General features: G+C 55.2%; 1 protein-coding gene across 2 annotated transcripts in view; it reads left to right on the top strand.

Annotated features, from left to right (window-relative positions):
- Positions 1-26,767, top strand: part of CMIP (c-Maf inducing protein) — a 226,339-nt gene that overhangs the window by 157,399 nt on the left and 42,173 nt on the right. For both annotated transcript variants that reach the window (XM_047712345.1, XM_047712346.1), the window contains 2 exons: positions 16,880-17,041; positions 21,610-21,651. In XM_047712345.1, the coding sequence (XP_047568301.1) occupies positions 16,880-17,041; positions 21,610-21,651 (204 nt within the window). The remainder of the gene's footprint in view (positions 1-16,879; positions 17,042-21,609; positions 21,652-26,767) is intronic.

Below are 26,767 nucleotides of genomic sequence, written 5' to 3'. Positions count from 1 at the left end.
ACCAAGGGCAAAGCCACTCAGCTCCTGCCAGCCCCCACCCGAAAACTGACTTCACTCTTGCAAATGTCCTCCCTGGCCTCTTGTGCCTTTGCATGGATGCTTTGATGGCTGTGGCCGTCCCTGTGGCTTCAGCACAGCCTTGCTGCAGAGACACCTCAACGTGTCCAGGCCTGTATGCATCAGCTCTCCAGGCTGCATGACATCTGTGAAGAGGTTGTGGTCTCATTTACCACACGACTCGCTATAGCTGGGCGTTCAGGCTCTTCCGGTTTCCTCCGTTACTGATAACGCAGTCGTGCCTTTCCCCCAGACCTCAGTTTCTTGGGAACTACTTTTTTAAGGCAGATTTCCAGAACAGTGGCCACTGTTCTGGGGTATGTTTTGCAGCCCTTACCACATTTGCCAGTTGGCTCCCAAAGGAATAACTTCAGCTGTGCCTACAGGTGAGAGCTCGGGGCCGTACTGCCTGGGTTCAAATCCCAGCTCCGCATTCACTGGCGGTGTGACCCTGGGCCAGTTGCTTTCCTCTCTCAGCCGACTTCTCCTCCTAGAGTGGGGCTCACAGTAAGACCAAGCTTATTAGGTTCTTACAAGGATGAAATGGGTCAGTAGAAATAAAGAACTTAGAAGGGCACCTGCTGTGTGAGTGAGTGTTAGATCAATGTTGATTGTTCTTATTCTGCTTTAACAATCAAAGATGCTGTTTCCCTTTGTGCAGAAGTGTCCTAGCAGACAGTCCAGAAGGAGGGCACCACAGGCAAGGCACGCGTGCCGTCGACCCGCGGGGAGCCCGTAACAGGTGTCACTAATGCATCTCTGTGCTCGGTTCCCCGGCGGCAGAGCCCTTCCCAGCTGAGCCCCTGCTGGCTGACCTGAGGAAACGGAGGGAGCAAAAGCTTCCCTCCTCCCTGCATTATGACCTCTAGACTGTCATCCATCCAGTGTTGCTAGGACCCACATCTCGTTCTGTTGGCCCGGGCCTGTGCCGTTTTGGGGGTTGTTCATGGGAGAAGTTGTCAGGCTTCCCAACTGAAACTCTGGGTCTGGTTCTCCTCTGCTTGGGAAGGGCGTGAGTGTTACCTGCCCACCTCTGAGAAAGGAGGTGGTGTGACCACTTTGTGCCCTTCTAAGTTCCCTAACAGGGAAGCGGGACAAGGATGGGTGGGATTTGGCTGCAGCCCTTTTATGGGCCCAGGCACACATTGGCTTCAGCCAGATCAGAAAGGCCAGAATTCCATCCAGATTCATTTGTGGCTGTCGGTCAGGGAAGATTTTGTGACTTCTTAAGAGGGGGTCCCAGGCTCGGTGGAGAACGGTGAAAGGGGTGGCTTCCCCCCAGAGGCACAGCTCATCCCAGCCCAGGATGGGGGGAGGGGCCTCTGCCGAGGGACAGCGCGGTGGAGCAGAGGCCCTCACCGGCTGCTTCGCGGGGACTCGTGCTCTGTGGAATGGAGTGGAGGCCCTTGGGGCTCAGGCTGCCAGCCCCCGGGAGGGCCACAGTCTCCAGAGACTCAATGGGCCATTGGGGCCCTATAACTAATAACAAGGGCAGCTTCGGGGATTGAAACTAACAAGTGGCAGAGGGCTGGATAGCCTTGGGGAGGAGAGCTCATGCCCTTGTGGGCTGTCTTTACGGTAGACAGAACGATTGTCAGATCCGTACTAACATCAGGAGCTGTGCTGGGGGCTTTCGAGTGTGTGTGTGTGTGTGTGTGTGTGTGTGTGCGCATGTGTGTGTGTGTACTCTCTTCACATCATTGTGTGTGTGCGTGCGTGTGTGTGTGTGTGTACTCTCTTCACATCATCCCCAAATCTGATTAGGCCCAATCTTGAAGGTCTGCGGTCGCACAGCCAGAACCAGGCAGAGCCGGGGTCTGGATCCAGGCGGTTGGTCTCCAAACCCAGCCTCCTCCTTCCAGCAGCAGATGGCACCACCGCGGCCATGGGGAGGGTGGGGACATGGGCACAACAGCCCCAACTCTGAGCCCAGCAAGGCAGAGGAGTGCCCAGCAAGCGTGAGGTCCTGGCACGGTGTGTCTCCACTGATCCCGAATAGAGCACTTTCTGGCATAGATGTGGGCCATTTGAATCCGTTAAGTAAACTTTTCATTGAAGGATTATGTGCAGAAAGGGACACAGATCAAAAGTGTACTGCTGGGTGAACTTTCCCAAATTTTCACCGAATTGACCCAAGTAACAGTCAGCCAGATTGAGGAACAGAGTGACTGCCTCCCAGGCATCCCCATGGCCCCCCAAGCCCCTCTGCTTCACCCTCCCCCACCGTCAGAGAAGACCACTGTCCTGCCTTCTGTCAGCCCAGATGCATTCTGCGTCCCCCCCTTTAGTGGACACTGCCCCCAGAGTCTTCCGAAGTGGTCACACCAACCTACATACCTGCCCCCAGTGTTTAAGAGGCCACTGGAACAGGACATGTAACGATCATATCTATTAAGGGGTTTTTTTAATAGTCAAAAGGACAAAAAGAACTAAAGAAAATTCCCACTGCCCATAAACCTGTTCATACATGTTAAGTTAAAAAAAAAAAACAACACAAAGCTATGATTGACGTGTAACAAAATGCACACATTTGGCTGTTGGCGTAGTGAGTTATGACTATTGTATTGACCTGAATAACCCCCACCCAAATTCCCGGCCCCCCCGAGAAGATTCCCTCGTGCCCCTCTGCTGTCAGCCCCCCGCGACCCCAGGGCCTCTGTGGACTCTTCTGGGGGGTGACGGCTATGGGTGTATGTGGCAGTTCTCAGCGGCACAGGAAGGTGGGGGGGGGCAGTCTCATTCCCTTGCCCGCAGAGCAGGCCTGTGAGCCCCTTGTGGGGGCTTTTGGAAGGTCCTAGGACTATTCCTCTGTAAACTCCACACAGACCGTAGTCCCCACACCGTGTCATTCTTGGCTCCTTGACGCTTTAAGGACCTACTAGGGTGATCTCTCTCTGGCGGGACCCACAGATCTGCTTCATCCTTTTTATGGTTTTACAGTATTCTGTTCACGCAAGGGTCAAACTGGGTGGGACTCTAGATCTTTCCGTAAAACCCTGCTGTGTAGACGGGGAACCGGAGTTTCTGCAAGAAAGGAGAGGGGAGGGGAGCCTGTGGGGAGCACCCTCTGTCTACAGGCCAGAGACAGCGAGAGGTGCTTGCTGTGTGATCCGAGCCCCTCGAGACAACCCCCTGCCCCCTCCCAGCCATCCCCAGACGGTAGGTTCACAACCTGGAGCCCCAAGGCGGGTGTGATGACCTGATCAGGAAATGGAGGAGCTCGCTTCGCACCACATCTCTGGGACCCCAAGCCTATCCCTGCCCCCTCCTGCCCCAGTGGGGCTTCCCCAGCCCCCACCAGAGGGCCAGGCTTGGGCTTTGAGCATCCAAGACCCTTCCCCCCACCCCGACCTCCTTGCGTGGGAAGGTCTTCTTCGGGCCTCGGGAATGGCGCGCGACAGCAGCTCTCCAAGTGGCCAAGAAAGAAGTACGTTTGTGAGTTGTTGTTTTCTCCCCGGACAAGGAAGGGGGGCCCAGAGCTTTGGTGTGTCATCCCGCGCACGCTTTGATGGGGGCTGATGAGTCACTGAACCATACAAGGAAGTTTTTTCACGTAAATGGTTTGCGGGTGAACTTGTTTTCTGCCCTTTAAGGCAGATTTTTTTTTCCCTCTTTCTTTCTCTTTAAAGAAGAGCCTTTAAAACAGAAATGTGAGGCAACATCTTGACGAGCAAGACCTTTTGTTCTTCGGGGGTCTGCAGCGGGCCCCTGTCGCAGCTGGGTGGTGGGCAGCGGCCCCGGGAGGCCGGCGCCGGTCGGCTCTCCGCGGGGGCCGTGGCGGGTGGTCCGGCCGCGGCCGGGAAGGTGGCCTGCCGCCCTGTGTGCCTCCGAGGCTCCTGCCCGACTGTTGGCTCTGTTGGCTCGGAGACGGGGCCAAACAGACTCCGAAAAGAGCAGCAGCTGTCCCCACAGAGGAATTAGGGCCTCTCCTCACCTGATGATCGTAAAATACCCAGTGGGGCCACCAGCCCAGCTCTCTGGATGGCGAGGTGTTTCAGAGCGAGGCTAATTGACCAGGAGCCCGGGCAGAAGCACCACAGACGTGGTGGCCGTCACCCACGCCCTGCTCCCCGGAGGATCCTGGTGCCCTCCTGGAACCAACAGCTGGGCTTATGGGACACCCCGAAATGGACAGAGACGCCCTTCTGAGGCACCCTGTGCACCCCGACAGCCAGCTGACTGTGGCAGCAGGAGACCAGGGTGGCTTGCAACCGGGTCAGGGGCCGGGCTGATGCTTGGGTAAGACCCTTGGGCTGAGCAGATGGAATGTGACCTCCAGCTCGAGCTGACGTCCAGGGGCGTGTGGACCCTGAAAAGCATGTCCTGGACATCGGGCCAGGTCAGCAGTAGCCATGCGGCCCGTGGTGTCTGCTGGCTTTGTCACCATCTGCATGAGAATAGGGTGGTCCTTGTCTCCCCTCGGGCCTCCCAACCACCATGGACGCGGGGGTTCCAAACCAGTGGTTCTCAAAGTGGGGTTCCCGGACCAGCAGCACCTTCTTCACCTGGAAATTTAGTACAAGTGCCAGTCTTTTGTGTCATCATCTTGAGTGTCCTCCAGGTGATTCCAAGGCCCACCAAAGCTTGAGACCTTTACTGAGTGCCGACTGTTTTCCTCCACTTCACTGTGTTGTCCTCGTCAGGCCGTACAGTGTCACCGAGGGTGGGGATCGGACCCCCTTCCACAGACAGGAAGACTGACTCGCAGACAAAATAACTTCCCTGCGTGGCCGAGCCAGAATTCAGACCTGGTCTGCGCCTCCTTCTGTGTCCTCCAGGCGCTGCTAACAGGTCCCTTGCAGCCGGAGATCAAGGGTAACTGGCTGAACAGATCTGTGGCTTTTGGGTCACTCTGCCAGCACCTCTCCCATTTGTGCAGCCAAGTTAGAATCACCGTGATGGCCACACTCCCCATCACGGACCATCGCGGTCCATTGCAGACCTCCCCTGGGCAAGTCTGCAGGGCCCTCCTCAGCAGGGAAGGGACAGCCGCCCTGGAAATTCTGCCACTCCACGAGACCCCCTTAACTCAGGAAGGCAGGGACAGATGTCATGTTGGATTCCAGCCCACCATTACCTGCCAGAACGGGCGCACCAGGGGGCACCTGCAAATTAATTAGGGGGCTGAGCTCTTTTCCACGTCACTCATAAACTCAGGCCCAGCCTCCAGCCCAGAGGAGGCAAACCCCCTCACCCCCAAGGAGGAGTGGAGGCTCCCAAACAGATGAACAGATCAGATGCCCTTTGAAGTAATGTGAGCACTAGATACAGTGCTAAGACACATGAACAATGGAGGCCCCCACGGAGATGCCACCGTCTTGAGGCTGAGCAAGGGAACTCCTTATTTGGGATAGAGATTTCCCTTTATCAGGCCCAGAGGAAACAGGATGGAAACGGGTCTGGTGGCGCTGTCCCATGCTGTCCCCCACATTTCGGGGAGCGAACCTCACTAGGGGCTGACCCCTCCCACATGGCAGAGGAAGAGAGCAGCTTCTGGTACAGTATGTGCATTTTTAAACTTACTCGGAGGGTTGCTATTACAACCAGGGGTGTGTCTGCCGAAGATGGTATCTCCTGTTGAGAACTGCCGAGAGCCCCCCATTGCGGTTTTCACTCCAGGTTCAGCATGTGCTCCAGGCACAGAAATGTCCCTAGGAAAGTCATAGCAAAGTCACAGGGTCTCCTGAGCTGCCAGTTTCAAAGGTGGGGCCTCAGCCATGGCTGGGATGTGAAGGGACTGTGTCGCGTTTATCGCTGGGGCGGGCAGGACAAGCCTCTGGCTGGCCCAGAGCCTGGGGAGGTCAGGTGGGCCGCATTCCTGGAGACCCCGGCGGTCTGCGCTGACCGAGGGGGCTGGCCGCATGCTGGCCGGATGGCCGTGGCCCCCGAGGAAGGGCTCTGACCAGGAGGGGAGAGCATGGAAGTATGGCAGTCACAGCAGCCGATGGCCGTGGCCAGAAAGCCCATCAGGAGGGTCTGCACAGAGGGCTGAGGTCAGGCAGGAGAACTGCTGTTTGCTTCATTTTCTAAATGTAGATGCTACCTTTGCCCACTGATGCTTGAGGTAGCTTTACAGAAATGCGCAGCAGGGAGAAGTCTGTACTGATTGATTCGGAAGGCCCTCCTCCAGGGGTTAGGCGAGGAAAGGCAAGACGCAGAGATCTATGTATAATGTGATGCCCTTTTTTTGTAAAACGAATGAGAGACAAGACAGCAAACCAGGGGACCAAACTAAGTCTGTGTACTTGCATTTGACTATGTGTGGCTGTGGAAAAAGATATGAATGGATACATGCCAGGGGCTTTTTCTGAAGAAGGGGCATTTGGGGGACACAGCCCCACCCACTCATGCTACCATAGCAGAGTGTGGCTGGAAAAGCTTGGAATATTGTTTTCTGGCCCTTTACAGAAAATGTTTGCCAAACCCTAGTATGTACAGTGGTGTTAGTATGGGTTCAGGGGTACAGGGGTGGGGGAGGCGGGGTGGGAGACTAAGTGAGGTTAACAGAAGGCCAGCATATGTGATACGGGCTACATTTATGCACACATTTATCCTGCTGTGCGTGTGTGTGCGTGTGTGTGTGTGCGTGCACGGAGCACGCACGGAGAGGACCCATGGAATGACGGCCACCAGCATAGAAGTGGCAGGCGGTGCCACACTGGCATCCTGGTGCTCTTCTCCCCACCCTAACACGGTCTGTAGGATTCTCTTTTCCAGGGAACATATATTACTCGAGAAACCAGGTACTCTACTGCAACACGGGGAAGTCAAAAATAACAGGAGCTCAGATACCTTCTAGCTCTTTCTTAGAACGTGGGATTCTGACCGCTTTGACGATTCGGTGCAAGGGCAATACCACCTTCATGATCCCAATTTCTGAACTCTTTGGGGACTTTTTCATATTCCTTTTTAATTAAATGTACAGTGCGTACATCTGGCTTCCTGGGACCATTTGAAGCATTACAGATAGAGCCAGAGCTCCTCCTTCCCCCGCCCCTGCCCCCGGCCTTGGTTTTCCCTCAAGCCACTTCCCTCTGCAGGAAGATAGCTGTCATCAGCCTGACCCATGGCCCCTTCCCCCACACCACGCGCAGTGCACGCGTGTGAATCTATGTGCACACGTTCGTGTTCGCTTCTGCACTTAGTGTCTGGCGGATGTGGGGCCCTGGCGGACCTTCCAGCTCTCCTTCCTTCTTGTAACTGCTGTCTCCGGTGACCCCGTGCATGGGGCCACGGCCTGTTTGATGTGTCTTGGCTCACAGGCATTTTGGGGGTTTCTCGTCACCCTTCATTTTTCTCAGGGGTTAACCGTCGTCGGCCAACGTCCTGCCACACTCGTCGGCTGCCATTTACTGAGCACATACAAAGTCCTGGTGTTCGGCCTGAAATACCACGGTCTCGTCAACACCTCCAAGAGGCAGGTGCTCCTGTCATCTCCATGTCCCAGAGGAGGAGATCAAGGTTCCAGGGAGTGATAGAATTCTCTGGTAGCTGCACAGCTTACCCACAGCAGAGCAGAAGTTCGAATCCAGATAGGCGCCCTCACTCAGCCCGGGATACCGCACATGCCCGAGAGCCAAGACGGGGCCTCGCCCGAGCCCCGGGCTGGTGGGGGATCGAGTGAGCAAAGGGAGGGGGATGTAGTGTTGGGTGTGCTGAGTATGAAACTGGGATCCCCCCCAGCCTCCCGACAGTGTTGTGATGAGCTGTGGAAGGCACGTGCAGCCCCTTCCCGGGTGTCTCGGCGGGCGTTCTGTAGCCGGGGCCGGGGGGTGGGGGGGGGGGCAGCTGGGAACGTGGCCTCCCCTGGGGTTAGGGCCACGTGGAGACAGGGGTGCATTTCCCGAATGCTGAGAGCAGGTCCGGGGCCGTAGCTGTGTGCGCTCACCGTCTTCATGGACCCTGACTCAGGACAAGCAGGTGCCTGAGTTCGGGCAGCGCTCCCTGTGGTGTCCAGGTGGCTCCCTGGTACGCGGCTGTTGGGACAGGTACCCCGGGCGCAGGCAGCACACCTGGCAGGAACACCGGCGTTTCCGCCCTCTGAGGGAACAAGAGAGACAGGGGTCCACATCTCCCCCAGGAAGAGAAAACCCAGCCCCCAGTGCCCCCTTCTCTCATGCATCATGGGGACAGACTCCCAGGCCCCACCAGGCCCCACCTGGCCCCAGCTAGCCCCACCTGGCTCTTTGGGGTTGGAATCTGCCTTTTTTTTTTTTTTAAAGATTTAGTTATTTATTTTAGGGAGAAACTGCGCACATGATTAGGAGGAGAGGGAGAGGGAGAGAAATCCTCAAGCAGACTCCCTGCTAAGCAGGGAGCCCCCACACGGGGCTCAACCCCAAGACCCTGGGATCATGACCTGAGCCAAAACCAAGAGTCAGCTGCTCAGCCGACTGAGCCCACCCCAGGCGCCCTGGGACTCTGCCTTTTAACAAGGCTCCCCACACGGTTCCTGCTCGCATCTGGGGATGAGGAGCACTCGGCAGTCGGGGGGGCTTAGAAGACTAGGTTCAGCACTCACCACGGCAGAAGCTTCTTACGTGTCGGTCATTATTGCTGACCTTTGCTTTTCCTCCGTTTTGGAAACACTGAGAGCCCCTTCCGTGTGTCCCGAGGAGCTGCGGTCACCACGCACAGCAGGGCAGAAGCCCACGAAGCCTCAACCCCGGTCCCCTCGGAACTCAGAGCTCGGGGGAAAAGCAGCCACGTGGAAGCTTTTAAATGCGATCAGACCGATCCGAGCGATGACACGATTTTGCCAAGGGTTCGGCAGGCCCTGAAGTGCCCAGTGGGGAGCCCAGCACCAAGCCCGGCTCCTCTCTGCACCAGCCAGATGTGTGGTTGCCCAGGCAACCGGCCGATGCCCCAGAGACTGGGCACAGGTCGCTGTGCCCGAGTTCCCGCTGTCTCCTTGGAAGCAGTAAAGACTGCCTCCAGCGGGCACGTAGGGGGCCGAGTGCCCAGGCTCTTTCCCCTCTTTCAGACCGATCGTCCGTCTCCCGAGGACCTGGCTTTCCAGGCAGATGCCCCTGGACGCCCAGCTTCAGTCAGTTGGGAGCTGCCATGGGGCAGTCTCACCTCTGCGGTTAAGGGACTTCTCATGCGTCTTGGAGCAGGTGTGACCTCCATCCAAGCAGAGGAAGCTCCCAGGCGTGCCCATCCAAGTGGCTCAGTGGTCAGGCACTGGGGATCCACAGCGGCACCGGCTCCCAGTTCCGGCTCTGGCTCTTACTTGCCACGTGACTTGACCGCTCCCAGCCTCGGTTTTCCTCCTCTGTAAAATGGGCCTCAGTAGACCACACACTTTGTTGAATGGTTAGGAAATTCAAAAAATTAGTTCATTGTATAAAGTGCTTCACACGGTGCCTGGCCTGTGAAGAGCACCTCGGAAGCAGTGACCATTATGGTCCCGTGTCACTTGCCATTTGTGTTGTTAGGCCGGTGGTTGTCCCTGGAACATGGTAGCCGCTGGGTAAGTGGTGGTCAGCATTACGGTGTTTTGTAGCTTTGTGAGCCTGGTTGAGCTGTGCTTTACCTGCCAGCCAAAGGTGGGGGTGGGGGGGGCGGACCAGGGCTAGGCTGTGTCTCATTTTGTGTCCTATCTCTTACTCCCAGTGGCCCCTTGGAGCCAATGGTCAGAGTAGGCGTCCCTACCTCCTCTTGAAAATCCTGAGTCCCTGGAGGGTAATCATTGATTAATCCATCTGTCAGTTAATTACACCAGCAGGTAACAGCCCAGTAATTGTATTTGCTAAATTAGCATCTCTTTGCACGTTCACAGGGGGGCTGGGAGGTTATCTGCTGTCTCAGGTTGAGGGTCAAGACCTTAGCGCCAAGCAGGCATTGTGGGGATGACACAGGGCTGGACACAGGCCAGGCTTGTATCTGAAAGCAGGTGATGGTCTTCGATGCTGAAAGGATTTACGATGGAGTATCCAGTCCCTCTGGAGGCCTAAAGAGAAGGCCAGCAGCCCAAGCATTGGGGGCCCCAGAAACACACTGCTTGGAAGGGATGGCACGGTACCCTCACGGCCCCAGAGCAAGTTGTGAAGGAATGAGGAGGGCCCCTGTCTAGGAATGAGAGAGGCTGGACAAGTTGCCCAACCTGTCAGTCTTCCTGGATGCGAGCGGACAGTTGGGGACACCACCCTGTAGACCTGGGAGGGAAAGCCGGAGGAGCAGGCCAGGTGGCAGGGTGCTACTGACATCCCCAAAGTGCTGGCTGACTATGGGGAGAGACAGTGAATGTGTTGCTGGTCCTCTGAAGACATTGGTTATGGGGGACCCCAAGACCTTAGGACAGCATTGCCTGATGGAACTTTCTGCCGTGATGAGAATGGTCTTTCTCTGCACCGTCCACCATAGTGGCCACTGGCCACCCTGTGGCTATCAGGCAGCCACAGGGTGGCCAGTGGGACTGCATCACTGAATTTTTCATTGCATTTCACTTTAATTCAGTTAAATGTTAATAGTCACATGAGACTAGGGGCTTTGGGCCTAGGCAGCCCAGCTTTGGGCTGTCTACTGGAAGGAAGTTCTGACAGCCTGTCTGGTTCCTCCCTGGGTCATTTTTCTCGGCAGCTCCAAGGAGCTCCCGGCCGCCCCCCTCTAACGACAGGTGGTGGGGAGCATGCGCGCTCGTGGGAGCCTGAGTCGCAGAGGCTGCGCCGACCAGCAGAGCAGCCCAGCACCGGGAGCCGTGCTTCCAGCACGTTCCGAGTCACACCCCCACCCCCCCACCGTGAGGGGCATACTCCCGGGGACAGCTTGTCTCCCGTGGAGGAGCCCACAGGCTCCGCGCTCCCAGGCTGGAGAACCCCGAACGTCTGCGGTTGTCTCTGCCGTGGGAGCAGTTGCCTGAGAGATGGCGGATGTTGCCCAGGTAACGTCCCCTCCCTGACGAGCAGAGGGTGAGGACGGCAGTGGAGTGACTGGTCTGCCGCACGCGCGGGAGGCGGGAGGCTCTGCCCGCCGGCTCTGTTGTTTCGGGAGCTCGCGGGGCTTAGTCACAGAGGCCGGGAGTCCTAAGTTCCCTCTGCTTGGGACCACTCAACTGCTAGGACTTGGTAGGTGACAGGACTGAGAGCTGCTGGTCAGCCAGCAATGGGGCTGAGCGCTTTATAGACAGCATCTCGTGGAAGAGCCCGGAAGCCTTGCACAGTCGTCAGTCTGACCCCACATTGCAGATGAGGCCACCAAGGCACAAGCGATAGACCGTGAGTTCCACGAGCACTTGGGGCCTGCTGCTTTGCTCGTCGTGGGGATCCTCAGTGCTGAACACAGTGCTTGGCACATCGGAGATGGTTCCTGGTAAATTTGTTGAATGGTTGGGTAGGGGATGGACAGACGGATGGGTGGGTCAATGGATGTGGGCACGCACCGGTGGAGGGATGAAGCAGAGCTTAGATTTGAGCTGAAGACACACCTATTGCAAACCTGTGCTCTTGATCTCTAAGCGGGACTGTCTCTGCTTTTGTCTGATGTCCTCCTCTGCCTGCCTAGGCTGGGATTTTTGTCTTAAACATTGTAATTGAAGTATAATTTGCACACCTTAAAAACCACCAATTGTAAGTGTACGAGTCAGTGACTTTAGTAAACTCATAGAGTGTTACAGCCGCTATCGCAATCGTGTTTTAGAGCGTTTCCGTCCTCCCGAAAGATGCCCTCGTGTCTGTCTGCCGTTTCATCCCCGTCGCCGCCCCGCCTCCAGCCCCAGGCAGGGACTGTTCCGCTTTCTGTCTTTATAAATTTGCCTTTTCTAGACATCTCTCATGAAAGGAATCCTACAAGATGTGTTCTGCTCCTGGCTTGCTTGACTTAGCGTCACACTTTAAGGTTCATCCATATCGTAGCACGTGTGAGTAGATGCATCCTTTTTACTACAAATACCAGTCCGCTGTGTGGATAGACCACGTTTTGCTTACCTGTTCACCAGCTGGTGGACGTGGGGGCTGGTTCCAGTTTGAGGCTCTTATGAACAATGTCACAGACATTCGTGTCCTCGCGCCTGGGTAGACTCTGTGTTTTATTTCTCTTGGGCAGATTTCTAAGAAAAGGACTGCTGGATTGTGTGATAAGTGTATGCTTCGTGCTTTAAGTAGCTATCAGACTGCTCTCCGGTGGCGCCGTGCTCCTGTGTGAGGCCATCGGCAGGGCGCACAGGTCCCAGTCCTCCAGGTCCTCACCAACACTTGGGGTCGTTGGTTACAGTCCGCCTGGTGGGTGTGAAGTGGTGTCTGCTTGTGGTTTGAACCGCTGTCTCCCTGGCCACTCGCCATGTTGGGCAGCTCTCTCTGCACACTCATTCCTAGATTGGCTTTGCCTTTTTTCTCTAAAAGGACAGATAGCAAATATTTGGGGCTTTGCAGGCCACACTGGATTTCTCTCCCATGTTCTTTTTCTTTTTTAAAGATTGATTGATTGATTGATTGATTGATTTGATGGAGATATAGCGAGAGAGGGAACACAAGCAGGGGGAGTGGGAGAGGGAAAGCAGGCTTCCTGCAGAGCAGGGAGCCCGATGCAGGACTTGATCCTGGGACCCTGGGATCATGACCTGAGCTGAAGGCAGATGCCTAATGACTGAGCCACCCAGGTGCCCCTCTTTGGGGTTTTCTGCTTCACAACCCCTAAGAACATTCTTGGCTTCCTTGCACAAAGCGAAGCAGGGGTCTGGGCTTGGCATCCTGCCACACTTTGCCAACCCCTGCTTTAAGCCCATCATGCCCCTGCTGAAAGAATCCAGTGGCCCATGGAGTCCACGCTGAACATGGCAAGAGGTCACCCACCCCTCCTGGGGAAGGGGCCCACTGACAGGACGATCCTGCAAAGCCAAGGGCCAGGCTCCCGAGGCGTCCCCATCCTAGCCCCGTGGTGATTCAACACCAGATGAGCTCATCAGAGTTCTTGGGATGAAACCTGCTAATCTGTCACCCAAGGCAGTCCTGCGCAGGCCTCCCTCTGCCCTGTGGCTGCCCTGTCCCAGACCTTAGAGCCTCTCGTGGGAGCCAGCAGCCTCTCCTCCCTGCCCCCACCGTGATGGCCATGGTCGCTCCACCTGCTGCTCCTATTAGAGCTTCCCGCAGCTCCTCCACCCCTGGGTGCCTGGCCTCCAGCTCTCCAAGCCTGTGGACTTGTCCCAGGCCTCACCGCATGCCACCCAGCATTCTTGACCCCCTCCATCACCGTGCCTCTCGACATGTCTACCTTTCCTCTCCGCTGTCTGCATCAGCCCTGACAGAGGTGATAGAGAGATGCCTCTGGAATGAACCAGAGCCAGTCTGACTCCTGAATTGTCCCTTTGTAGCTGTGTGACCTTGGGCAAGTCAGGCCACCTCTCTGGCCGTGAGAGTCCTATGTGTAAACAGGACACTAGAAGCTGGTAGTAGACGTTACAGACAGGCCCTCAGCCACTGGGCTCACTGGGACGACATGTCATTGCCTGGGGCCATGTTCTTTTCCAGCTACGGGAGTGCTTTGTCCTAGGCACAGGGCAGTGGAAGTACGGCCGTGTACAGGGAGTTGGTGGGTAAATGCTGCAGCTTCCTCACTCCCTGGGGGTGGCGGGGGGGGGGGTGGGATTCATGGTCCCTCGAGTCCCCCATGGGATTCACAGCCGGCTCCATGGTGGCCCAGTCATAATGCTTGGTGGGGCCCCGTTAATGATCCCCTTCTCCTCTCCTGCCCCGTTAATAACTGCCTTCTCCTCTCCTTCTCTTCTCTCCTCCTCCACCCTGCACTGATGTGTCCTACATGTAAATGAAGAAACCATTTACACATGGGTTTTTGTCTTAGGGTCTGTTCTGGGGACTCTTAGCCCGTGGCAGGTCCCCAGCTCCGGGATTACCGTGAGGATGGAACGAGATGATGCTTAGAAGTGCTCAGCGGGGTGCCTGGTGCATAGTATGTGCTCATTGTGCATTGGCCCTTGTCACAGCCCTGGGACCTTCTGGTTTTGAATGCACCCACTGGTCCTGGGGAGGTCTGCTAAGCAAGGGCTTGGGTGCTTGCAAGAGAGCTGTTGTTCTTCCCCTGTAAGGAGGGGTGCGTCGGTGAGCGCTGAGACTGATGCTGCCCTCTGGGCCCTTTTGCCTGGACCTTGCTGCCTCAGAGTCTCAGGGATGTCTGAGCGTGGAGAGCTTAGGGTCGCAGCACTCACGGCCCTCCCCACCGTGTGAGGGTGTGTGCCCCACCCCACAACACGCTGACTGTATTTGGCAAAGTTTCAGTGAGGGTTGGGTGGAACAGTGTTCACCAAAGATTAATGGTAGCTATTTCTAGGTTGTGGGATTTTTGAGGTCTTTTTTCACTTACCCTCTCCTTTGTGCTTTCCAGCGTGGTTCAGATTTCTTACAACGAGCAGGCATCATTTTCACAAAAAGAATGAAGTCATTATTCCTTCAAAGGTAAATAACTTGCAGCTGATCAGTAGATAGGGCTTTCACGGCCCAGACCATATGCCACTCTGGAATCTACTGTGGGGAGACATGGGTGCGAATCATGTGGTTTTCTTTGGGGCTTAAAACACGGCCCATTTCTATGGCCATTCCACGGTCATTGTTTATTGTTAACAATAAAGCAATTCTCTGGGTATGGAGCAAAACCACCGTGGCCAGGACTCAAAGGAGGATGCATCTTCTGGGAAGGATCGGTTCTCGCCTTGGGAAATGTCCCCATGGTGTTAGACTTTGGGCAGTCTGTTGGCATAGGCTGGGCAGCATGGAGGCGGGCCATGCCATGCTCCTGGCTGACGGGGATGGGGACTGGGTCTGCTCACCGGCCCAGGGCGGCCTCAGGGAAGTGGGTGCGTCTTGTCGTGAAATTCATGGGGCTCAACACATCCTCATTGTCACGATCACCCCCAGTGACCATGTAATCACTGTTCATGGAACACCCTCTCTTGACAAAGCTTGCTGTGTGTGTCTTCCAGTCCTTAGAGGATCTAAAATGGTCGACAAGTCAATGTTTCTGGCGTTTCTGCTCCCCCGCCTGAAGAAAATGATGCTATCTCCACTTCCCCCACTTGTCTCCTCTGCCCTGCTACCCCTCGGAAGGGGACTTGTCTCGTTCCAGTTCTTGATGAGGGATGGTGACTGTCAGAGCACAGCCAGACCGAGAGGGAGAATGAAGGGGCTGTCCTGGGGCGTGGGCAGGCTGGCCGGCAGGTGAAGGAACCCTGGCATGGCAGGGACAAGCTACACTGATTTCCATAAGAAAGATCAGGATTTGGGGCGTGTGACATGATCCCCAGGCCCTGGGATTGAGCGTTGCGTCGGGCTCCCTGCTCCATGGGGAGCCTGCTTTCCCCTCTGTGCCCCCCCCCCCCGCCCGCTCACTCTCTTAAATAAATAAAAATTTTAAAAGATCTGGGCTGGTGAGGGGAAACAGACTTCGGCGTGAGTCAGCTATGTGGATGACAGTGGTAGTGATGGGGCCTGGTTAGCGAGCGAGAGAGTGGAAACTCATGGAGTTTGGGAACAAACAGGAGATGGACAGTGGGGTCCTGCTTGCATGGCTGCGGGTGTCCGCCTCATCCTTGTAAAGTTTCTCCAAAGAGACAGGTTAAGAATCCGGGTTCCTTCTTTGTTGCCAGGGTCTCTATTCGGCCTCTGCCTTCTACCGTGGCTCTGTACGGAGAGTGGCCACACGGCTCCAGCATTTGTGAAGGTCACACACTGAAAGAGGCTGCCTGGTTTATAGAAGAGGAAACTGAGGCTCATAAGGTGATAGGCTTCACAGTAAGAACTGGGCCTGACTCCAGAGTCTCTCTTGTGTTCCGCTGTGAGGCCTCGCCCAGCAATTAACTAAGGCTGACAAGGACGGTTCCCCCAGATACTTCCTCAAAGGCCCTGGGTTCCAAGACCACTTTGTGACTCCAAACTCAGGAACTCGGTGGTCCCGGAGACCCTGGCAGCCTCAGGGGCTGGTGGGGGACCCTGACCTCCTCCCTCTCCACTCCCTCAGTGAGACTCTGGCTCAAAGATTGTGACTTGTCACCCCAGCTGGCTGCTGGCATGGTGACACTAAACTTGGGTTTTCCCTGGGGAGCAGAGCATTTAATGAAGGAGTTCAGCCAGTGGGAGTCTCCCAAGCCAGCCAGGGCAGCCATGGGGCAGGCAGCTGGAGGGCCGGGAGGGAGCTTGGCTGGGACCTCCGCCTTCCGAGGGCTGCTGTTTCCATGATGTCAGAGAGGCGGAACTCTGCCTCACAGCGCAGGAGACCACAGCCCTCGCCCCAGTGCTTTCCAGCCCTGGACGCGGCCCCGAACAAAGGTGAGAGCGCTCGTCTTACTCACCGGGCAGAAACCGAGGACCGCCTTCGCGCTTCCTGGGAGCCTCGGGGCTGGTCACCACCTGGCCAGAGTTGAATTCCTGGCCCCAAGCCTGCCTGTCCTTTTTCTTCACTGGACTCTGCTCTCCAGGGGAGCCTCATAGGACGGGGATGAGAAAAGCCTCCAACCCAAGGAAGGTTCTCTGTGGGCCCTTGAAGGCTCCTGCTCCGACTGTGTGTCAGTGCTTAGGGAGCACGTTTGGCAGCTGTGATCTGAGAGAAACCTCTTTGTTCTTTTTTGAAGTTGTTGGAAACAATGTGAAGGTTTCTCGGCTAGTGGCTGGGAGGCCTGGTTCTTTGCAGGCACAGCCTGTGACTCTGGGCAGGATGATTCCTTTCTTTGGGAGTCCGTTCCTTACGGGGAGGGAGTAGTCCACAGCGGCCGGTTTTCGGGGCTTACAGGTCCTGATGCGTCTGTTTCTTTGATCGTCTGGCGTCTTCTGCCATCAGCGTGTCAATAACATGTACGTGTCTCCTTCTCTCTCCCAACCAGAAAAAGATTTACAAATACAAGAAAGTCCTGAGTAACCCAAGCCGTTGGGAAGTTGTGTTGAAGGAGATCCGAACTCTGGTGGACATGGCCCTCACGTCCCCCCTACAGGATGACTCCATCAACCAAGCCCCGCTGGAAATCGTCTCGAAACTGCTCTCAGAGGTAAGATGTTTCTCCTGCTGGGTTTTGCGCACGTGCACGTGTGTGCGCGCGCACACACACACACACACACACACACCCAAGTTCTTTTCCTTTTCCTCTGCTGAGCACAGTGCCGTACCCGGCGGCAGAACTGGACCCACATTGGCGCTGTCTCCCCATTGCCCAAGGAGCTGAGCGGTGTCCCCCAGCAGCCTGAGAGAGCCCAGGAGGAGGCTTGTCCCCAGTGCTGCAGCTGATCCGCCCCAGGGGCGAGGCAGGGGTGAAGGGGCTGTTGCTGCCGCCCTGCCATGCCCCACCACCCAGTGTGGGGCGACTGGTCATGGGCCTGAGGCTGGGCTTGTGGTGATGATGGTAGCAGTGAATTTCAGAATTTCCCAGCTCATCCCCGAGCTGGACAACAGCTGTGGCAACCCCAGACCTCCAGGCTGCGCTTCCTCCCTGCCCCTCGGCATTGGGGCCCACCGTCCCTGCCCGTCTCTGTCCTCCCCCTCCCTGGCCTGCATGGGCTCCAGGGGCCCAGGCAGCGACGGCTTCTGCCCCCGGCACCCCGACCACCCGCACAGCAGCGGAGAATCCATCGGCGGCTCTCAGCTGACTGGGCTGTGCTTTGCCGAGCAACCCCACACTAGGGCCTGTGCCGTGCTGGACACTGCTGGGCTTGGGGATGAAGACAAGCCCCTGTCCTCCTGGAGCCCATGTTCCCGCAGGGAGACAGACAGGAGCAAGGGGGCTCGATCGATGTCAGTCCCGCTGTTTGTGAGGAGGTGACGGCTGCTGGGAAGCACGCTGTTGACTCTGTCCCAGCCATCTTCTCAGCGCTTCCCAAATGCTAAGGCTTGCCTCGTTTGTTTGCCTGCCTGGCCCCCGGAGACACTGGCGTTGATGACTCCTGATTTAAACTCTGCATGGCCAACGGAGTGATGCTTCTGTCCCCCTCCCCTGGGACGGCCCCTGCTCTCCTGGCACGCCCAGTTCCTTGGGTAGCTAGCTGCTAGATGCCCCCTCTGAGTCTGCACCAGCTCCTTGCCACCTAAAACCACCCCTTCCTCTGGGGGCCCAGGCTGATTGCGGCCGCTCAGTCCTAGAAACTGCCCAGGCCTTCCATGTCTGTTGAATAGAGGGTCCCTTGCCCTAGAGGCAAGTGAGGCAAGAAGTAGAAGGTGGGCGGTAAAGACAGCTACAGGGAGCAGAGGCCATGCCCTCGGGTGTGAGACAGCTTCATTTCACAGCAGAGCAAAGACTCAGCCTTTGAAATCAATCACAGTCAAGGTCTGGAATTTGAGATCAGGCCAGATGCTGTATACCCAACATTCTATCCTGGCTTCCCAGCCCGAGGCCAGGCTGGAGGCTCACCATCAGTGAGCACCTGCTGTGTGCCAGCAGGGGTCATGGGCCATGCACACAATGTCTCGGGTAGTACACCTGCCTTAGAGAGCTGGGCCTGCTGTCTCCATGATACAGATGAGGAAACTGAGGCCCTGAGACACTGAGCAACATGCTGAGCAGGCGGTGGGGCTGGAAATTTCACCTTAGGGCTCCCTCGCTCTCACTGCAAGGCCAGCCGTCCACCCCTTCTGCCCACCAGTCCCCACCCCACCGCCACACCATCATTAGATCAGGCTCACTGTCAGGACGACGGGGAAGGTGGCAGGTGGACACAGTTGCCAACCACTGGCAAGCATTTATTTCCATCTTACATGTTTCATAGACCATGTGCCCCTGGGCCTTTGCATCGCTTCTCAGGCCAAAGTTTTAAAAATCATTGGATCCCCAAACACTAGTGAAAGATAAAGGCATTTAAAGGGAAAAGAAAAAAAGAAGCAGGTTGCATCTGCTGTGCACCTACTGTGTGTCAGGCAATGAGTCAGTGTCACTCACTGTGACACACAAGCGCTGCCATTTGCTAAGGGACAGAGCTGGGACTGCAGCCCAGGCAGCAACCCCTTGAGGAGGGTTTAGCGCCTCTCTGAGTGACACACATGCTCTGTGACCACTGCTTTGGCATTTAGAGCTGATCTCCAGGTACCCTGCGAGGTGAGTCCAAAAATGTACAGACGGGTAAACAGAGGCTTGGAGAAGCTGTCACTTGCCCAGGGGTCTGTTGCATCAGTGGTGGGCCGGGATCCACGCCCAGGTCTGCCTTTTAGGAAAGCTCATGCTGTTTTGCACAGATGTGGCATAAATTGGTAGAGACTTTCTAGCCCGGGGTTTACGGGGCGGGGGGGGGGGTGCTCAGCTGTGTGGGACTTGGTGGTTGAGAACAGGTGTTGTAGAAGCACAAGGACCTGTTTCTTCAGATACTAACTGGCCTTGGACAGTTTACTAGGTCTCTCAGTACTGTTCTCATCTGTGAGTTGCAGTGAAGATGGGCACCCATTTCACAGTGCTCTAATACAGACAAAGCGCCTGGCCCTGTGACTGATACACAGGGAGCACTTGATAAATGATCACATTCTTGTTGTCATGGGAGATGTCTGTGATCTTGACCTTAAGCACTCTTAGCTGCAGGGTCTAGGGTGATGGGTGGAAAAACAAACAAATCCCTCTCCTTGCCCTTTCCTATTTAGGCTGTAGGGGCTAGATGATTTGTCTGTTCTCTTTACTCAGGTTGTTCCTGGGGTCTCCTTTGAGGAGGCTCCAGGGGTCCCCAGACCATCCGGAAAGTGGGCAGGATCCGGAGGAAGGGAGCGAGGTGGGGGGAGGAGGGGACTCTTGGTTCTGAGAAAGGACTGTCCATCCACTGGCCAAACACAGCTGCCTCCCTGGCCTCCCGGGCCTTTGTGGAGTGGCCGCTCGGTTTAGGGTTCCCATATCCTCTGTGATGCCCTGGCTGTTAGTGCGCTCTCCCCACCAGGGCAGAAAATGGCCTTGGTGGAGAGAAGTGTCCCTGCAGAGTGGCACAGGCTGCCGCCCGCGATGGGGACAAAGGACTTGGCATCTGTGCTTGCCGCAGGCTCTTCGTGGGAAGGGCACAGGTGCTGTGAGGACCCGGCCGCGTCCTGCAGAGCTGCCCGCCGCAGCCTGAGAAATGGAAGCGCCCCTTGCTTGGGCCGAGCACCGGGGCTCAGTGGTTGGAGATGCAGGTTTTGGCATCAGGACGGAGAGGGTCAAACCCCCACTCCACCCACTCTTCCCTGTGCGCCGGGCACGCAGCTGGACCTCGTGAGGCTCAGGTAGCTCACCTGGCGATGGGAGGGTAGGAGAAGCACTTCGGGGAAGAAGCGGGTGCTCCCGGCCTGAGGCTTAGCGAGCTTGTCGTCGCTCATAAGGCAAGACCAAAGCTTTCCATCAGGAAAAATCACTGACGTTTAATAATCAGCCACAAATGGGCTCCTTAAGCACTACCAACGTCCACAAAAGGAAGAAGCCTTGGGAGTCTAAGAAACATCCTTCCCCCTTCCACGTGCTCCTGGATTCTAAGCACACGTGGGCTTAGAGGGCCAGGCTGTCTCCATGGGAACCTGGGGACAGGAGGAGCACAGACACTGGCCTGGGTTCCGTGGCCGTCCTCCCCCAGCGGGCAGCCAGACAGAGCCATGTTCACTGCCTCCCGGCCCCACTCCTGCTTCAGCGGGTTGTAAACTCGTTAGATATCCTGATGCTCCTTAAGCCCGATGGCAGGTAGCAAACAGGGTGGGGCTCTTCCTGGAACCCAAGAACTGACCATCTGGCCAGGTGACTGTCCAGTGAGGGGGCACGTGACGAGGGGACAGACATGACTCTGTCAGGAGATCTGAATGGAGACCAGTGAGAGCCCATGCCCACCGAGACACACAGACAAAGCAGAGCACAGCACGAAACTAGCAGAGAAGACGATAGTGACCGTTTCTGGGTTTTCCCATGATTTCTCATTTCTCATGTGTTCAGGCCTCTCCTCAGCCGTGTATTCACAGGAGAGTGGTAACAGGTACCCACTGGGGGAGGAAATTCCAGATTGAGGAGGAAAAAAAGCCCGAAAAATGAAACAAATTTAATCCATTCAACTTACTATTATTTCTGCAAGCTAATTGCTAGAATTTGAATTTAGCTAAAACATGTTTGGCTCACAGAACACCATTCTTCCGTGGAACCCAGTTGGAGAATCACTGGGATACTCTATGTGCTGTGCCTGAAAGACAGCCTGGCATGCAGTCAAGATTCTAAAGTCTATATCTTTCCGTGTTTTCCGTGAACCCTACGACCGGCAGGGAGCATGGGGTTAAGCCCTATCTGAATGGAGGAGCCCATTTATGGAAGGAAAAACTGAGTCTCACCAACAAGGAGGGACTGGTCCAAGGTCACATAACTCCCAAGGGGTGAAACTGAGACTCGAATCCCAGTGTCGTCGTCACACCCCACCCTACCCACCGCCCCCCCGCCAAAGCCATACTTTTCTCCCTTCCTGGCTGAGCCTTGGAGGGTTTTCTGATCTGCTTGATTAAGAAAAAGCAACACCTGCACTCCGAGAAGCTGAAAGAAAGCATCTTAAACTGTTTGGACCTTTGAGATGCAAACATCCGTTTGATTAATATTGTGGTTTTGTTTTGTTTTGTCTTGTCTTCCTCGGTACTCTCCACTCAATCCCTTAGAACACAAACTTGACTACCCAGGAGCATGAGAACATCATTGTGGTAAGTCTCTTGAGATTCCTCACCCCTCTGTCCCCCTCCCGGTGCCACAGTCCCTGCCCTGGTCTGAGTGACTTCTCGAAGCGCTGGTGTATCCACCAGCGTGGCGACCGTGCTCGGTCTTGTCTTTCCCGTCAAGCCGGACTGTCTGCCTTCTGCCTTTGCACGTTTCAGGGGCCCAGTTGATGGGGGAGGGGGAGAGAAAATTATCTGTCTTTGAGGTTTGTAGCAAATGCATCTTCATTGCGTCCTCCTTCCTGAGTGCTCTGGGGGGAGTTGAAGGCAGGAGATGGCAGAAAGCATATGATTTATTTATTCGGAGGCATAACCCTATTAGCTGAGAGGTAAGCATTCTCTTTCTCGCCCCAGGACATGCCTCCTGATTCATCCACTTATAGAACCTGGATTTAATTCTCTCTGATACACAAAGAGGTCCTGTTTTCTGGGACTTGACTATGATGAAAGCATCTTGGGAGTCAGATAGCTTCCTGGGGGATTTAAGCTCTGAAATGTGAATCTCATGGGAGAGAAAGGAGGTTACACCTACTGGGTGCCAAGCACTGTGCATGTATTTGAATCCGTAGGTAATGAAGACAGGCCCTGCTCCCGCGGAGTTTATCTTCTATTGTAGGAAGACAAATGATATCACTGTAAAAACAGAGGCATGTAGTATAGAGAGGAGAGTGATCAGCTCACCTGGGAAAGAAGGCATGGTGCTTCCTGGAGGCAGTGATGTCTGAACTGGGTTTTGAAGGATCAATAGGAGTTTGCCAGATGGCAAAACAGAGTAAAGGCATTCCAGAGAGAGGAAACAAAATAGGCATAAAGATGTAAAACAACGTGGGATATCCTGGAAGCTTCAGCATCGCTAGAGTATAAAGTTCAAGGATGTGGGAAGTAGGGAGGCAGAACCAGAGATGGAAGTGAGAAGCAAAGCCTTATGTGCCCAGAAAGGACATTCACCTGACCCAGAGGTCCTACGGCTACAGCCTTTGAAACAAGGGCAAGATGCCAGACTCTGTTCCCCTCTGAGCTGAATGAAGGTTTCTTGGGCCCACCCACTTGGCCCTGGCAAGCCCAGCCTGGAGAATCACCCTTCTCACCCCAGCTGGGTCTGGTGGGTACAAAAGGAGGTATTGTCATGGGGACTAAAGGCAGCAGCTTCCATGGAGCCCCACTTCCAGTGTCTGGCACGTACTAGAAGCTCCCTGGGAATTTGCTAAAAACACGGAAGGTTTTTTCCCCCTTGCTGCACCCTGACCACTCCGTGCCCTCTGTTGCCAGAACAGGGGAATTGTCAACCTGGGTGCCCCCACTCCCCGCCACCACCTTTCCCTGGTATACTATTAGTTAATAAATTCATGTAACAAGCGCTTGTTGACTTGAGGACAGGTATGTGCCAAACACTAGTCTCTGTTGCACAGACCTAGAGCTGCTACTGAGAGGTTCGCTGTGGGCTAGAAGAACGGGGCAGGTTGGCAGCTAATCAGGAAATAACACGGTCAGGGCTTGAGATTTGTTTGGAGTGTTAGGGGAGCACAGAGGGCAGACACCTAGCATCCTCCGCCAGTGAGGGTGCTGGGAGGAGGATGACAGAGGGCTTCCAGGTGGAGGTGAGCAAACTGGATCTTAAAGGAGGGGTAGGAGTGCTCTGGGGCAAGGCAGTCCAGGGAGAAGGCCCAGCACGGGGAAGGCAGAGCAGTGAGACTGGCTGGTGGAGAAGCAGCTGGGGACATGGGTGCCAGGAAGGAGTTAGGGTCTTCCTCTCCCTTCTGGCGCTACCTGTGGGTCCCCCACCCCCGTACTCTTCAGCCCTGGACGAAGGGTAAGGGCTTTGGACTGGGGATGAACCTGGGAAAGGAATTTTGGTCTGAGCAGTCCAGGCTGCTTTCTTCCAGCGAATTCTGTGGGGCTGACCCCTTTACTGGGGTGGGCTGAGCTTGCGCACTCAGCAGACATGCCTGAGAACAGAGAATTTGATCTGAGGTCTGCCTCTCAGCCCTGCTCTGTACAACCTCCTCCCCTTTGGTGCTCTGTGTTACCAGTGCCCTTATCGTCACTGGGAAGCCTCCTCTCTGCCCAGAGATGACCTTATCCGATTTGACTTCTCAGCAATTAGTCTCCTCCCAGCAGGGCTTCGTATTTTTTAACGTGCTTATTTTTCAGAAATACTTTCTTGAGTTGGTTGGATTCGGTCCGTCTGGGGTCGGGCATCTGTCTGTGCCATAGGTGGTTATTGGCTGGTAACAGCCAGCATGTCCCTGGACCCCAGTGCCCAGACCGCAGCCGCCATCTACATGCTGGGGAAGAGGGTGGCCTTCACCCTGAAGTTCAATGTGAGCTCACGTTTGGAGCTGGTGCAGCCCCGGGGCCCACCCCACACGAGCTGGGTCCTTGGGCAACTGATGGGAGAGCTTTATTAGTTTTATTGCATTGAAAATACCTTTAAGATGTTCTTTAAAAATGCTTTTGCGAGTATTCTATGAAAATAATTTCATTAGAATAAAGAAAGAAAGGGAAAGGATTTCACCCCATTCCAGTGTCCTCTTCAGAGAATTGCCCTGGCGGTTTTCAGGTGGTGACAACCCCACATGGGTACGGTTATTTTTCTGTTTTCTGTTTTCAACATTAATGGTGCAAGCCTAGATGGGCTGTTGTATGTTGATTTTTTCGTGTACCGCATCTTGGGGGGATGCTTTCAAGTCTCTCCGTGCCTCTCTGCCCCTCGGTTTCCAGCCTCACTACCTGGGCATTTGGGGATGAATCATTCCTTCTGGGGGGCCTGTCCTGGCCATCGTAGAACGTTAAGCACTGTCTCTGCCTCAACCCGCTGGGTGCCAGTAGCCCTTCCCCATCGTGGTGATCAAAAATATGTCTCCAGGGGAGGATGGAAAAAAATATGTCTCCAGACATTCCAACAGCCCCTGGAAGCAAGGTCAACCCTGGCTGGGGACCGCTGGCCCACCACATACTTTCTACTGGCTCTAGAATATTTTTATCTAACCAGATGGCCATTCAGCTAACTTCTGGTTAACTGTTAGTTAACTTTTTAGTCATTTTCAGCTAACTTGGCATACGAAGACTCAGTCTCCTCATCTATGAAATGTGTGTGACAACAGTGCCTTTCTTACAGGGTTCCTGGGAGGGCTCAGTGAGCCAGCGTGCCAAACATGCTCCACGGGGACCGGGCTTATAGAAAGAGCCCACAGAAATATAAGCTCCTTTTATTAGTCATACCTTTAAAATGATCATAACTGTCTGATCAGGGCAGGCCTTGTAACCTCCCTGACCCTCTGTCTCTTCTTCTGTACAAATGGGAGTAACTCCCACTTGACCTCACTGAGTTGTCATGAGGCCCCAGTAAGCTAATCCTGTGGAAGCACAGAGCCCCTGCCCGACGCCCACTCTGGGCACTTCAGTCCTTCCCACTCCTTAATTCTGTGACTCATTCTAGAGGAAGAGGGGCCCGGCACAAGTAGGGGGCTCAGCCCTGCACATGGCCCCTCCTCAGAGCTAGGTGTGGGAGGTGTTCTCTGTCTGCTTCACCTGGCAGAGTGGCCACTGGCTTCGTGGGACCCCTGAGCACTGGAAATGTGGTTTGTGCAGTGGAGGAACCACATTTTTTATTTTATCTCACTTATTTCCTATCCGTTAAAATCGGAAGGGTTGCCTGCACCAGCGGCTACCATGCTGGGTGCTGCCGCCCTGGACAGGTAAGACCCTGGACTGTTGGGCACCCAGCTTGGAGGGGCTCCAGACCACAGCCTCAGTGTCCCTGGCTTCCTCCTCCACAGAAGCACATTTGCATAAGTGACGTCGTGTCTTCTGGGGCCCCGGTGAGGCTTCCTTTCCCTGACGGTCCCAAGCCCAGCGGAGGGCCTTGCTGAGAGGTCCCTAGCCATATCCAAAGGCATCGCTGCAGGGAACAGGTCACAGAGACCCTCTGAAATTGAGCAGGCAGGCTCTGAGCCCTGGGAGTCAGTGATGGGGAGATCATGTCCTCACAGAGCCCTCCTGGGAGTCAGGCCGAATCACCACCCCTTGCCGCTGTGCCCAGTACTGCCCAAGACAGTCCCTACCCCCCGTGATGGTGGCAGTGGGCTTATCTTGAGGCTGAGACTCCAAAGCTTCTACAGTTCTCTCTTTTCAAATCCTCCCAAAGATAGTCACTCTAGTTCTCCCCATTTTATAAGCTAGAAGACTAATGTCCAGAGAGGTTGAGTTGCTCACACAAGGTAACACAGCCCGGTGGTCTTGGTGCTGGGTCCTGGGTCTCCTCTTGGTTAATCTTGTGCACAGTGTGGCAAACAGGAAAATGAGTGGATTTCACATAGGTACTAGCCATCCAGTAACTAACATTCACGGAGAGCTGGCCCTATTTCAGACCCCCTATTTCCAGGGGTCCTTGGTTGAGCGCAGTTTCGTCTCCTGTGAGGCATTTGGCAATGTCTGGACACATTTCAGTTGTTTACCTATTTTATTTGAATTTGAAGTTTAGCAAAATCATTCAAACAAAGTATGAAAGAGGAAGAAAAATAAGAATCAGACATCATTCGGATCCTGGTACGGGAATGGCAGGGGGAACCATAAGAACTGTGCAGTGAGCCTCAGAAGGCTTGGAGAGACATGAACTCAAGGCACCTGCCTTAATGTTAAATAAGCGTGTCAGGAGGCTTCTTGGTCTCACACCGGCTGAGGCTTGCTGCTGGCGTCCATTGGGTTGAGAACAAGGTCACTGCTAAACATCCCGCATGGGACAGGAGCAACAGGCCCCAGATGGTAACAGGGCAAGGCCGGGCACCCTCCCTCCCGCTCCTCTGCAGACTCTTCTCTGCTCCGCTTTCTGGGTAGGAACTCGGGTGTTAAGAGAGAGGAAATAACTCGTTCTAACAGTTAGGCTGTCCTGAGTGCCAGGGCTAGAACTCGCACCCAGGACTCTGCCCCCAGGGCCTGGGCTTAGAACCTGGATCCTCTCCTTCCCTGTTGCTCCAAGGGGGATGTGGCTGGACGGCAGCAGGTTGTGGAGTCCCTGAGGTCGCATGTACTCACATTGGTGTGTGTTTTCCTGGAGGTTAGCGTGGAGCTTGTACCAGCCATGAGCCCCCAGCTAGGACTCCTT

The sequence above is a fragment of the Lutra lutra genome, chromosome 17 (genome assembly GCF_902655055.1).
Source record: "Lutra lutra chromosome 17, mLutLut1.2, whole genome shotgun sequence".
In the NCBI taxonomy this organism is placed as follows: domain Eukaryota; kingdom Metazoa; phylum Chordata; class Mammalia; order Carnivora; family Mustelidae; genus Lutra; species Lutra lutra.
Note: the sequence above shows the minus strand (reverse complement) of the source record. Positions and strands in the feature narration are given on the sequence as shown.